General features: G+C 41.0%; 1 protein-coding gene across 1 annotated transcript in view; it reads left to right on the top strand.

Annotated features, from left to right (window-relative positions):
• The window catches only part of ALDH7A1 (aldehyde dehydrogenase 7 family member A1), a 37,723-nt gene that overhangs the window by 10,126 nt on the left and 12,751 nt on the right, over positions 1 to 14,846 (top strand). Inside the window, exons 4-11 of the mRNA XM_054986737.1 lie at positions 962 to 1,042; positions 2,762 to 2,885; positions 3,565 to 3,697; positions 8,046 to 8,090; positions 10,632 to 10,709; positions 11,306 to 11,403; positions 12,200 to 12,241; positions 13,401 to 13,495. Coding sequence (XP_054842712.1) covers positions 962 to 1,042; positions 2,762 to 2,885; positions 3,565 to 3,697; positions 8,046 to 8,090; positions 10,632 to 10,709; positions 11,306 to 11,403; positions 12,200 to 12,241; positions 13,401 to 13,495 — 696 coding nt within the window. The remainder of the gene's footprint in view (positions 1 to 961; positions 1,043 to 2,761; positions 2,886 to 3,564; positions 3,698 to 8,045; positions 8,091 to 10,631; positions 10,710 to 11,305; positions 11,404 to 12,199; positions 12,242 to 13,400; positions 13,496 to 14,846) is intronic.

The raw sequence follows: 14,846 nt of genomic DNA, 5'->3' as shown, positions 1-14,846 counted from the left end.
CAGTTTCTTCCCTCTTTGATAGCTGAGCACACATGTGCTAAGTAACCTCTCCTGATCTCTGATGAATAACACAGTAATAGAAAAATGTTAAAAGTATACAATGAACTATCAAAAACTAAATAAAAGGTACAGCTCTGTAATACACTTGAACTTTTGTAAACATTTGTACTTCCAAATAGAAGAGTTTGAATTATGTTTTCTGATTCTTTTTGAAGTGGGAGGCACCTAGAACCTTTCTGCTTCCAATTTTGAACTTCTATAACATCATGTCTTATACCCCTCACCTAAGATCTACTGTTTCAGATTTAACATTGATTGGTCAAACATCTCAATTTTTATAGAACAGAATTTTGTGGTTTTACCAGAGAATGCCTCAGACCTTTACTATGGCTCAAATGTAATATTATGTAATACTGTGGCTCAAATGTAACATTATGTAGGATGCAGTCTGAAAAACACTTCCTTGGTAGTAAACCCTGTTAACTATAATGGGACTTAATTCTGAGTAGATCTTCTTAGGATTGCTCTCATAATCAATGAATTCTGTTGTTCAACTAATGACAACTTTAGCACTCTGATCACACTCTGGCTCAGTGTTGTTGGGTTGCCATTCAGAATTAAGTTTTGAAATTATACCGAGTGTTCAAATTTATTTATTTTATTTTCTTCATTTGGAGCCTGCCTATCCCCCCGCTATGGGGACCCAAAGCAGCTTAATCATTCTCCTCCGTTTTATCGTCTCAACAACCCTGTGAGGAAAGTTAAGCTGTGACAGTGTGACTAGCTCAAGGTCATCCAGTGAGCTTCCATGGCAAAGCACGGTGTCCCAGATCATAGTCCTACACACTAACTACTACCACACTGGGTATTTGATAAAATACCAAATAACCTTTACTGTGTCTACAGCAAAGTGTTCTGAGGTTCATAAGGCTGGGTTTAAAGAGCTTTGTTTTTTGTATAGGTTCCTGCTCCCAAGCGAGGAGAAATTGTGAGACAAATTGGTGATGCCTTAAGACAGAAAATCAAAGTTCTGGGGAACTTGGTAAGTTTTGATGCAGAAACCATGGTTTGTTCTTACATACATTACCAAAATATCATAAGAAATGGTACCATTTGTGTTGTGTTTTGACTTCTAAAGATCTTTCCAAAAGCAGCATTTATAATAGGGAGGAAATGCTTTAAAATATGAATGTGCTGTGCCTATGGAACCTGAGTGAAAGACAGCAGGATGTCAAAAGAAGTGGAAGACATCCCCCCCCCTCAATTGCGGAAGATTCTTAATGTGGCCATCCTTAAATTGTCATATCCCATTAACTCAGAGGAGTGTGTGTGTGTGCATGCACGCGTATGTGTATGTGTTGAGTAGATGGCTCAAACAAAAGTTTGCCTTACTGTAAATATCTCCAAGGGAGCTGAGGTCATGTGTGAAGTTTAAAACTGTTATAAGCTTCTGTGCAGTCACAGTAGATCAGCCAGTGGCTTGTGCCGTCTGACAGTGACAGATAACAGTCATCTCGTGTCTACTGCTGAAACTCAATGGAATATACTGTGTGGTGGAGGAGGGGGGAAGCACAGGACAAATTCTTTGTCTCTATAAATCTGGTGAAAGAAGCTGTATGCTAGAATTTCAAAGCTGTGTATTAACGACAGGGGTCATATCACTGCCCAAATTTATCTTACCTCAAATATCTTACCTCACTTTCCTCTCTTTGCCATTCTTTATTTGGTTACACTCTTAAATTCTGCTTTTTGTGTGGCTCTGGTAGCTGAATTAGGCTGCCTTAACTATGGGAACTAGTTCTGGCCACAGTATTTTTTTCCTGCAAATCTGAAAACTGCTTTTAAGCTACATGGGAATCAGATGTTGGACTTGTACACTTGTACAAGTGTAAAGGGCTGTTGAGATGTATCTAAGTGGCATAGAACATATGTAAACATTTCTCGTTGGTAGTAAAATAATGTATGAAGTAACACTTGTATTTCTGTACCAAGTTATTCGACGCATTCCTGTTCTCCCTGGCCAATGTAATTGTAGACATTCAAATACTAGCAGTGTGAGTGACATGGTAGGGAATGTGAGATTTGTTTCCATCCATATATTCTCATCTGGCATATATTCAGTGTTTCATGCAAGATGTTTGTGCTCAAAGGCTGTGTAAATTGCGTTGTACACAGAGGCAGCGAGACAGAAATATGGAAGCATATGTGGATTTCTCATCCCCACAATGTCCTCTGCATTATCTGTGCATGTACATGGACACTTCTCGGTGGTAGCACACGTGTTTTATTGTGCCCAGTAAATTCTGTATATAAACTTGTGTGGGGCTGGTTCTTCATCTCCAGTGTGTTGGGGGGGGGCTGCTGGCCTTATAAGAGATTTGCTTATCAGTGGGTCATAGAAGCTGGCCTTGCAGAGCAGGTGCTGAGTATAGTGGAGTTTCTTGACCATTCAACCTCATATGATCATGCAGAGATCCATCCATGTTCCATCCTGACTGTTCCAGAGGTTCATCATCATTGACTGGTATCTGTTTCACGTACATACAATATGCTCTGCCTGAAGTCTGTGAAGGGGGAATTCAGTGTCTTTACTGCATAGTGTTCTAATTTTTCATTTAATGCAAAAAAAGGAAGAGTTGCTGTTTCCTTCTCTCTTTCTTCTAGTGTGTGTCCTTTTAGATTGTAAGCATTCTGGGTGCTTAGCACAGTTAGACAAACACTATTCTGGTCCACTACCGATACATGTTTCTAATCCTTTCAGGTTTCTTTAGAGATGGGGAAAATCCTTGTTGAAGGTGTTGGTGAAGTTCAGGAGTATGTGGATATCTGTGATTATGCTGTTGGTTTATCCCGAATGATTGGAGGACCAATCTTGCCTTCCGAAAGTAAGCTTGCATATTAGTCTTCCTATACGTTTGTACTGCTTACTGTTAAAAGAACCCTGTAGAGAATATCAGCAGTGTGGGCTCCGTGACTGCATGTATAGGCATTGTATATAAATTCAAAGCATACAGCTAAGATCAGGCAAGTTTTAAGGAGCTCCTATCTTCAGAAACAGACTGAGATAACTGTATCCAGCTGAAGGAGGAAACTGCACCAGCCTTTTCTGTTAACCTTGTGTAATCTTGACCCCTCCAAGTACTAAAAATAATGGCATACAATCAGGTATTATGTATGCTTACCTGGAAATAAACCCCACCTTGTTTAAGGTGGGTAAGATTGTAGACTGGAGAATGTTAAAATCCTTATTTTAGGTTCTGTCATATCTCCCGTAATTGCTTTACCCTTCAAAAATAAGAGCAAAAATTATCTTTAACCAACATTGACTTGGGAATTACCATTGAATTAAGCTCCTGTTCTGTGTATGATACCAGGCTCTGTGCCCTTTTTGCTGTTGACTAAATTAAGCTTGCTGAACCAGACTTACCTAGCCTAACCTACTACACAAGGCGGCTGTGAGGATAAAATGGGTATGTTGCCTCAGCTCCTTGGAGACAAATACAAGAAATGAAATGTTGTGCTTGCCAAACAAAAACTGTCATCTTCTTGACCTTTTGTTTTCAGGACCTGGGCATGCCTTAATAGAGCAGTGGAATCCTGTGGGATTGGTAGGAATCATCACTGCCTTTAACTTTCCGGTAGCAGTTTATGGTTGGAACAATGCCATTGCAATGGTCTGTGGCAATGTCTGTCTCTGGTAAGATTCTCCCCATCTTTGTGATTAATTTTTTTAATGGTGATTTTTTTCTAAATTTATTATGCAAGCATGTGTGTATAGTAATTCTGCTTTCAGAAGATATACAAAAAGTACAATTGCTTACATGTTCAGGAATTGTCAGTTAAGTGTTAGAAATGGAAGACCCATGGAAGGAGGAGAAATCTCACACTTGCTTCCCCCACTGGTCACTTTTCTCATTCTGTTTCCGTTTACCCATTATTTCTTCCTGATTTGATCCATCCCCCCCTTTTCTGCTTCCCTTTCTCTTCTCCTGTCCTCTTCTGTTTCTTTTCCACCTGCTTTAGTTGCCACTTACTTTCCCAGCTTGTCCTCTCACCTTCTCTTGGGGCTCAGCAGAGTTGAACGCCATTTTAGGTTGCTATAGCAATCTAAAATTCCAACTAAATATCCCCGTGTGCAGATACTGCTTTTTTATTTTTCCCTCCAGATTTTTCTGCAATTGGTTGCTTCCCCTGGATTTGTAAAAATGATGCGTCTCAGTTGGGAATTAGATATACGATGCTACAGTAATTCAATCAAATCCTATTTGCAACAGCATTGAATTTCCTAATGGTACACTTTTCATGCTTGTCTTTAAAAATGATTGTGGTTATTACTACCTTTTCTCTCTGTTAACACCCTTCCCATGTTATTGTTAATGGTTCCTAACCCTGATATTCCTTAATATTGATCCTGAGTCGAATATATGCATACGCAGAATGCTTATTGACAGTCTCAGTGCAAACTTGCTATGAGATGGTCAAATGCATAGTCATTGCCAGATCTTTACAGATGTATCACAGGGCAGTTCTGGGTGACTTTTGCCATGGACATAGCTAGAACTATAGGCAAACAGTTGCTGGATATGACCAAGAAAGTAATAAAAGAGAGCCAGTTTGGTATAGTGGTTAAAAGCAGCAGGACTTTAATCTGGAGAACTGGGTTTGATTCCTCACTCCTCCACTTGAAGCCAGCTGGGTGACCTTTATAGTCAGTCACAGCTCTCTAGAGCTCTCTCAGTCCCACCCACCTCACAGGGTGATTGTCATGAGGATAATTATAACACACTTTGTAAACGAACTCTGAGCGGGCATTAAGTTGTACTGAAGGGCGGTGTATAAATTTGTTATTGTTGTTATGCCTTTGCACACAGAAGCAGGGCTAGCCCGACCCCATAACTAGACAGGCCACAAAAGGAGTCTAGAGGTCCAGAATAGAACAACCTTGGAGAGGGGCATGAAACAATGGAGTAACACAGTTAGACGGCCATGTGTCGATTATCAGAGCCTCACATCGATATATACAATGTACTAAGTGCAGAGGGTGTCTGAGAGTGGCAGAAAAGTCTAATTTCATGGAAGTCAGAAATAAAAATTCAGATAGAAGTATTTGTAGAGGGCCAAAGTATATGCATATGAATGAGAAACTTGTAATCACTAATTTTACATAGCCTTTGTTAAGATTAAGACGTAGCAAGAATGAACTGTTTTTTATATATTTTAAGATGTTTCAAATTTGAATAACCTTGTCTGATGTTTGAAGTTATAAGATAGTAAATTAGCCAAGAATGTGCACCTTTGAAGTGAGACAGATAGCTATTGCTATGAGAGTAAGTTAATCAAAAGACGTTTGAAGGATCTTGATTATAATAGCATGTTGGTTAGAGCTTGGAGAGTATGTTCTTCTCTTTCAGTTGGTATCATTCCTCTGATAAAAATGCCAAATTTTGAAGATAAAAAAGTAACTTTGTGTGTGGCTAAATCTTTGGCAGCTGTAGTAAAATCACGTTCTAACTCTGGCGGTAAACTCTAGGTTTTCCTTTTTGTAGGTAATGGCTCACTGTTTGACTTTGGTCGCGAAAACAGTGATTAAAAAGTATTACTTCTGTACTATACTCAGTAATTAACCTAAACTGTTATCAGTGGTGTACCTCTTGCCAGAAGTTAAATGATTTGATATAAGATAGCTAGCTAGATGCATAGGGCTTCTTAAATGCACATCTGTTTCTGAGTCAGGCCTGACAAGAGTTATCCAGAACATTTTACTTTTACTTAGGTGGGTATTCAAATAACCAACGCTTGCATTTATAGGATGGGTTGTCAGCAGTATTGTCATGGCCCAAGCTGCAACAAGTAGAAGTGACAGACATATGAACACATTTTGGAATTGAGCAGCAGATAATTTGGGAAGCCGCTCAGTAGTGCTATTGAGTATAGAGGAACAAATAACAGGGTTATATTGATTTGCAGCATTTATTTTGTGGAATTGGTTTAGATTTTATTCCCTGTTAAACCAGTGATGTCTGCTATATCAACCAGGCATGCTTTATAAACTTAATACTGTGGAGATGGAAAGAGCACCTGCTTTCTTCTTGAGGACCAAAATGCAGTTGCTTCTCTATAACTGATAGCTACTAGACATGGGCATGAATTGAAATACGTATCAAATTTCGTGACAATTCGGGCCGATTCGTGTTTTGCGAAATGCGTTTTGTGGGGCTGTGGTTTTCATGAAATTCATGACTTTTTGGCTCGGTTCCTTTGATTCGTTAACAATTCGTGATGCTAGACAGGCTGGCGCTGATCCATTGATTCCCTAGACAACGTAGGCCCAGAATGTCTGCAGACTTTTTGTTGCCATTGGAAACCCCAATCTTAGCCCAAGTAACCTTGATAGGCAGCTTTCCAACTGGAGAGCTTCCATTCTGTCCCACACAGCGAGGAGCAGGGGGATTAATCCCCTAGGCAACTGAGGAGATGGGCATTCTGTAGCTATGAGAACACCAATCTCATCCCTCCAAACCCTGTTAGGTAGGTCTGTCTGCCAACCACTGACCTCCTGTTCTGCTCTATGTGAGCATTTATTATTTAAGGCACCTCCCTCTGCCTTGTACTTTTAGTTCCAATAGACACAGAGAGAGGGAGGATCTGTTGCTGGGATTTGGAGTGAGAAAGAGTGGAGTTGGGAGCTTTGGGCTGGATTTGCTGCTGCTTCAAAAGAGACTGAAAAGCCTGTTTATTATTTTCCTCACTTGTCCTTGCTGGGAAGGTCTTTGGGTGAGGGTGCCTTTTTTCCTTCACCCCACCCTAGTCTCAGGCCTTTGCCTGGCTCTGGGGCCTAGCTTGACTGAGGCCTCCTTTATTTTTTCTTTGCTTGTCTTTGTTTCTTCTTAATTCTTTCTCTGATCTTTTGAGGACTCACACTCTTGTTTCTTTTGGTTTTATTTTGTGCACCTCTCCTGCCTGGGCAGGTGTCTGTGTGGTGGTTTTGGGGCCCTCCCCACAAGCCCAGTCTCAGGGCCACTTCCTGGCTCTGGGGTCCAGCTTTGTGGGTTCCAGTCAACGTTTTGCAATCTTGGCCAAACCAAGAGGGTGGTTAGAATAGAGCCTGCTGAAGTCCCCCTGTGAGTTTGGCATCTCTGGGTATGAAGGGGGCCATTGAAGTGCCCCTGGTTCTGATGAATCATGAAACTAATGAATTGTATTGTGAAATGGGGCAATTTTGTGGAAGTTCATGATTCGTGGAACGTGACAAAATGCAAAACTCTCATTTCATTTTCCCCATTTCGTGCCCATCTCTATTAGCTACATGAATCTGATCCTGAACCTTTGTACCATTTGGGTGTATTGACATGGTTGTCAGTATGCTATATCCTTAGCATTTATATATGGATTCGGCAATCTTTGGATTTTCCCAACAAGCACTGACCATGTATTGTCCAAGGCTTTCACGGCTGGAGAACGATGGTTGTTGTGGATTTTCCGGGCTGTAGAGAGATCTCTGTCTTTTGGTGCTACACCTCTGAAGATGCCAGTCACAGCTGCTGGCGAAAAGTCACGAACTACAATGCCAAGACCACGGCTATACAGCCCGGAAAATCCACAACAACCAAGCACTGACCATGTCCTTTTCTAAACCAAATCTCTTTTCAACACCTATGATGGCCTAAAATAACGAAGCAATCTTGGCATTACAATAGGAATAGCTTACCATTATGTTTTGGCTGCTGAAAGCTTGGGTAGGTGAGTGATAATTGACTGGTATTTCAGAGTTCTGTGACTTGAGTGTGTATTTTGAATGACAGTCTCTTTGGTAACTTACTATTGAAGTTGTTTTATGTTTCTAACTATGCCATTCTATGCAGAGCTCCAGTCTAAGCGTGTACAAGTACGGGTTTAGGATGAAGTAATTTGTTACAGGACTGCACTGCAATAAGCCTAGGACTTGTCTTAGGCCACGATCCTAAGAATGCTTAGGATTCCTCCCTTAATATACTATGCAATGTATATTTAAAGCGGGAATACAAATAACCTTTCCTTCTTTGTAGGAAAGGTGCTCCCACAACATCCCTCGTGAGTGTAGCTGTTACAAAGTGAGTTTCTATCTTCTCTTGTTTGCTCTTCCACATTATTTTTAAAAGTTTGGAAGTTGTGGATATAACTTTTTCTCCCTTACCTTGCTTCCAGGGGGCTGATTTCATGGTATCCAAATTGTGCAAAAATTTCTTCCCTGTGACTTCATTTAAGCTGCTTTGGTCATGTGTGCAATAAGGAAACGCTCAGAAGAGGTAGATCATTTAGATGTTTCCCACATTAATGACCCTACCACATTTGGAGTTGGAGGTGGGATACTGACACGGTCATATCTTATATAGTAATAACCAAGTGGCCCTGATCTGAGAATACTTAAATTCAGAGATTGGAGCTATGAATAGACAGTATAGATCTTCCTGCACACCTGAAAAATACCCCAGGTTTGCAGAAAAATCTGAAATCTTAAAAAAAAAAAATACATGGAGGGTTTAAAAAAAAACCAAAAAGATAAAAGGAGAGCCTGTAGCTTTAACCAGCTGCCCTTAGTGGCTGTTGCTAAGCAACCATAACAGTTTAGCCAGTATTCTAGGCTTATTTTCTGTCAGTAAAAGGCAGAGGGAGCCAGGGCTGTTTTGGTCTTTGAGGGAGGACTCACTGGGGCCAGGCCCAGAAGCAACCACTGAGCAACTTGATACCACATGACTTGATACCACATATCACCAGTATGCAGATAACACCCAGTTATATCTATTGTTAGATTGGATGCTGCCCCAGACATTTTGGCCAGGGCTCTGGGAGCTGTGACCGAACGGTTAAAATAAAGCTAACTGACGCTGAACCCCACGAAGATGGAGGTCCTGTATTTGAGCCATGGGCTGACAGATTTGGGAATTCAGCTGCCATCCTTGGATTGGGGCACTGTTGACACCTATTCCGACAGTGAAGAGCGGACTGGGACCAATAAACCTGTGGGATTGTCTTGCCATAAGTTCCCAGAGGGCACTTTGTTCTGCTGGCAAACACCTTCTGGTGGTCCCTGGCTCCAGGGATATTTACCTTACCTCGACCAGAGCCACAGGCTTTTCAGCCCTGGCACCAGCCTGGTGGAACTCCCTCTCTGTCAAAACTTGTTACAGTTCTGCAGGGCCTGTAAGATGGAGATGTTCTGCCAGGCCTATGGTTGTGACTGTGGCTTGGGTGAACTGTCCAACTGCCCCCCCCTTGCTGTGATCTGTGGCACACCTGTTATTTACATTATACATCAACTGCCTACCCCACCCCATAACATCTCAAGTTATAGGGTGTATTGTGAACGCTGTTAGCCATCTTAAGTAACCTTGTTTTAACTTGAAACCATTTTTAACTATTTTTACTTCTATGTATTGTATTTTAAATTGTTTATTGTTACTTAATTTTTGTAACCAGCCCTGAGCCCGCTTGTGGGGAGGGCAAGTAAAAATAAAATAAATGAAATTAATTGCATGACTCACTGAGGTCTGGCTGCTTGCTATTCAATAGCACCTTCTCCCTACAAATGCCAGTGTAATGTAGTGCTTAGAGTTTCAGAGTAGGATGTGGAAGACACAGGTTCAAATTGCCGCTCTGTTGTGGAAGCTCACTGAGTGACTTTGATCCAGTCACTCACTCTCAGCCTAATTTACTCGTAGAGTTGTTATGAGGATAATATGGTGGCAAGGAGAATGATGTAAGCTGCTTTGAGTCCCCATTGGGGAGAAAGGCAGTATATAAACGTAAATTAAGGAATATAGGTAAAGATGGGGAGCCGCATAGTTTAGTGGGTTTGAAAGAGAGGAGGAGTTAAGGAAGGGTGAGCATATGGAGGCTGCCAGGAGGAGGAAAAGAGGGAATCATGTGGGGAAAAGTGAGGTAGCCCCTGCAAATCCTTGCAGTTCTCTGCCAGCTCACCTGGGACCACACAACTGGGCCGTAGGGGAGAGGCTGCTGGGAAGGGAGGGAGAAAGTCTGGGGGGCACACAAAGGTGGGTGGGAAGGAGAGAAAGAAGCAGGAAAAGGGGGACAGGTTATAGGGGCAGGGAAGGGAAAGAGGACTTGGTGGGGAAGGGGAAAATGAGATATCCCCCACAAGAACTTGTCGGTCTCCACTTGTATTTCCTTATTTCACATGTAACCTGAGTATAAAGGATTGCAGGAATGCAGTTTCAGGAAGGTGGCATTCCTTTTGCTTGGGTGCCATGTGAATTGGACTACAAAAATATTGGTATTATGTAACTATATTATCTTACACAGCAAAAGCTAACAGTTCATGAAATGCTGTATCTACATGTAAGGCACTGTATATTTGTTGCTGTCTTTTCTTGGGAGCTGGCATTCTGTTGTAGAAGGAGGTATTATCAAATCACTTCTGAAAGGAATTGCAGTATTGCTTCTGATACTTAAGTCTTGCTCTAAAACTGAGTAAGCTGAACATTGACATTGCCATGTTTGAGAAGAGGTTAAAAAATGTACATATGGCCTTGCTGAACAAAAACATGCCCAAACAAGGGTATCACGTGCCATTCTTTGCTTAAAGTAGAGAGAAAGGTTCAGTGGTTCTAATACATTCTTCTTTTTGGTTCTAGAATAATTGCCCAGGTTTTGGAGGATAATAAACTGCCTGGTGCGATCTGTTCTCTGACGTGCGGTGGAGCAGATATTGGGTAGGTACAGCCTCTTTAAGTAGAATTCAGTATTGTGAGCCCAGTGGAACTCAAATTGTGTTCTGTTCCATCTTTTAATCCACTGCTGCCAGTGTTTCCTTCATTGTTGGCTATGGTTTTGGTGAAACAAGAATAATAATTTAATTGTTCCCTTAAACTTTGAGATCCTTAAAAGGTGATCCATTGTTTCTCAGAGGACATTCTGATGTGGTCAGTTACCACACACAAGACAACAGCTAGGAAACAGTAATCCATTGGGGTGGGGGAGGGAAATGAATACTTGTTATGGTTGTAAATTATCAGTTACATTGTAGAAAATCTCTCTCTCTCTGTGCAGTTGAAGCTTGGGTTGTAGAGCAGAACAGTAAAGTACTTGATGTTTGGTTGATACTATCAAAATAGATACTCTTTTAAAAATATCTCATTTGGACACACAAATAGCTAATTGAGCTAATTGAAAAGTACTGCATGAATTATATTTTAGATACTTCATTGTTGTAAGTATGCCAGTTGTTTTAAAACTGAAGAGTTAGTCCATGCTCTTCTGTCCCATGTGCATGTTTAATTAATAACATTCTTATATTCTCTTTGTGTAGCAAAGCAATGGCAAAAGATGGAAGGGTTGATCTGCTCTCCTTTACTGGTAGCACCAATGTGGGCAAGCAGGTCGCACTGATGGTCCAGGAGAGATTTGGTGAGTAAAGTATGGCTCAGTAGATCTCCCCCTTTCTTCTGCCTGCTTTAAAAGCAGAGAAGTCCACATGTGAAACTTGGCTTGCACGTACATTTGTCTGTATACTGTCTTGTATAACATCTTCTATATTGAGCCTTATTAAAAATATAATAGCAAATATATATTAATTTCATTTGTATCCCAGTGGGGACCTAAAGGGATTTATATCGTTCTCTTCTCCTCCATGTTATCCTTCAGTAGTCCTGCAAGGAAGGTTAGGCTGAGTGTGTGAGACTGGCTCACGGTCACCCAGGAAGCTTCCGTGGCTAAGTAGAGGTTTGAACCTGGGTTTTCCAGATCCTAGCCTGACCCTCTAACTTCTACACCACACTAAATATGTAGATACCTATAACTAAGAGAGCTAGAAGCTCCTTCCTACCTGGCCTGGTAGCATGAGATTGGATTGAGCAAGAGGAGCCCAGCCTATAGCTCTTCCCCACACCATCATTAACCCTCAAAATTTTGCTTAATGCTATTGGAGGAAGAGCTGCATGATAGACTCTTCCTAAGTAGTTCTGAATTTTTCTTGTTACCCTACAGTGGGACATGCAGTGGTTCTACAGGAGTTCCCACGCTGCTGAATCTAGTTTTTGTAGCAATCCTAAAATTATCATGTGGAGAGGGACTTGCCTCCCTTATCACCTAATGTAACAAAGTTAGTTTGCAGTATGTGATTGCTGTTGGGAGAAAAAGGGCATAATATTAATGGGAATGGGAAGTAGTATGCTTATGACTTACTGTTTGTTTATGTTAATAGGACGGAGTTTGTTGGAGCTTGGTGGAAACAATGCTATTACTGGTAATATATCTGTTTTCTCAGTTAGACTTAAAAGTTGATATTTTGGTAATACTTTTCATCTTGTATGTGAGAATAATGCAAAGTCTTGCTATGTACATAACATTTTGTCTAGAAGGGAAACGTCTCTGTTAGCAAGTCACTTATTCTTTCTGAGCTGCATATTAAATACCCTTGTTGCACATGTTCTTCCTTGCTTTGTCTGTTCTCCTTTTTCTTGCTAAAAAAAATCCCTGGAATCCCTGATTTGTTAATATACCTGAATAATAAACCTGAAAAATATGCCTGGAAAATACCCCCTTCTTTCCCAGTCCTCAGAAAGCCCACCAGCTGCCTTCTTTCTCCTATACGTTGTCATCTTCATACAGGCTTTGAAAAACAAAAGGCAAAAGCTGCTCAATAGGATCTATTACCCTTCCTGGTAAACGATGAGCATGAGTTGGCATCATAGCATATGGTGGTCAGGGCGTTTTTTCAGCTGGAACGCAGTGGAACGGACTTCTGGAACCTCTTGAAAATGGTCACATGGCTGGTGGCCCCGCCCCCTGATCTCCAGACAGAGGGGAGTTTAGATTGCCCTCTGCGCCACTGGAACGGTGCAGAAGGCAATCTAAACTCCCCTCTGTCTAGAGATCAGGGGGCAGGGCCACCAGCCATGTGACCATTTTCTCGGAGGCTAACCCACTGAGTTCCACCACCTCTTTTCCTAGAAAAAAGCCCTGGTGGTGGTAATGTACATCACCACAAACAGCATGACAACCTCCTGATTTCTCCTTTGGCGTCCCAGTATACTGCTAGTGTATCTTGAAGCTAGCTTAAAATGTGTAGGTGCTCTTTTTGCATTATAAACCTTTGCAGAGTTTCTTTCTGTATATGGTTTCACAGCATTATGCATTATGTCTCAGCAACATTGCACTGAGCAGAATACTTTTCCCTGGTTAAAAATTCTGTTCCTTGGCAAGCTCTGTGTCCAGTGGCTTTGGCAAATATTGAGCTCTTGGCTCCAAATGCCATATGATGTACTTAGATGCAAAACTGCTGTCACTTCCTCTCTTCCCTAATGCTTTTTGATGAACTTTCAAACTACTAGTTAGGGTCTGTTTTTTCCCCTTCCAGTTGCATCTGATCTTTCACCAGTCTCCTTTTGCTCAATACCTTGCAGTATTTGAAGATGCAGACCTTAATCTAGTCATTCCGTCAGCTCTCTTTGCGGCTGTGGGGACAGCAGGCCAGAGGTGCACCACTGCCAGGAGGCTGGTAAGTAGACATGTTAAAAATGTCCAGATGATAGTCCCTGCTGTGGTGACACTAGGAGCAGGATTTGGAGTCTCTGCATGCCTCTAGCTGCCCTCCAGGTACTGTGTCTTATCCAGCATTTATTGAAGATGTCATTTCTTGGTTCAAGTATTGTGTTCTGCATGTAATGCGGTGTGTGCATGTATGTTGGTGGAGGCATGAGAGAGGAGGTGGGTGATCTTAAAACCTGCATCAAAATGTTCAGGAAGAAATATTGTATATTATTTGGGTAACAGATTTTTTAAAAAGTCTCTAAAGATCTGTGGCTTCACAGATGTGTTGCTGAAAAGTATTTCATTATGAAATCTGTCCTTTGCATTTCACACATGTACTGTCTTTAGCAATAGGTCTAAATAATTAGGGAGCTTTTATGTTTCATGCTAGCAGACTGGCTCAGTGTGTGCGCTTGCGCATATGCTTGTGTATGTGAAAGCAGTTTGCTTTTGTGATACAAACATATTTGTAACCAGTGGTAAAAAAATTAAGAAAAAATCACCCAGTAGCCATGCAGATTTAACCGATAGTGCAAAGAAATTTATTGTTCATAGAATTAGAAATATTTCTTTAAAAATCTAAATCTTTAAAACATTATTGAAGGTGTGTTTTAGATCTTGACATTCTGATTTTTCAGTTTACCCTTGCCATTAAAGAAAAGGCCATTTAAAATAAATTATATTGCTGCCGTTAATGCTAAACTCATGACTGCTGCCAATTTTTAAAATCAAGTTATTTTCAGTTCTTCTTAACAACAAATTGGACTGCCCCATGAGTGACCCAGTTCTGCAAATCAATGCACTTACATACTTAAAACAGTGTTACTAACACCTACCTTTTTAATCCATATAGATTTTAGAGGGATTTAGGCATATTTAATTTTCTCTTTTACATCTGGTGTTGTAGAGGTGGCTGATGCAGTTATTGCTTGTTTTGATGTTTAATCTGAAGCTTGTAGTGCCTGGCTTGCTAGGGTTTGGGCTAAAATATTTGTCTTCAAGGCTGGGATGGGCATTAGTCCATTTCCAGTCCATGGATACATAGACCATCAACATAGCTGTAGTATAAAGGAAGGCACGTGTACAGCAAGATGACTGGATTCAGAAGACTTTTCCTGCGGCTATGGTAACATTTTAGACTTTGCTATTGCTGCAGTTCTTTAGAGTCTGTTAAAGTTTCAGTTCCTCATTTCTAGGTCTTGGCAGAATCATCTTGAGATAAAATGAACACTTAGCTTATGAACTGCATTACGGCTGGGAATAAATATGTGCGTGGAATAGGTACATAAGGAATAAGCCACCGAACCATAACTTTTTTT

Source organism: Eublepharis macularius, chromosome 8, assembly GCF_028583425.1.
Source record: "Eublepharis macularius isolate TG4126 chromosome 8, MPM_Emac_v1.0, whole genome shotgun sequence".
NCBI classification, from domain to species: domain Eukaryota; kingdom Metazoa; phylum Chordata; class Lepidosauria; order Squamata; family Eublepharidae; genus Eublepharis; species Eublepharis macularius.
The sequence above is the reverse complement of the archived record's forward strand: the minus strand, read 5'-3'. Positions and strand labels throughout refer to the sequence as shown.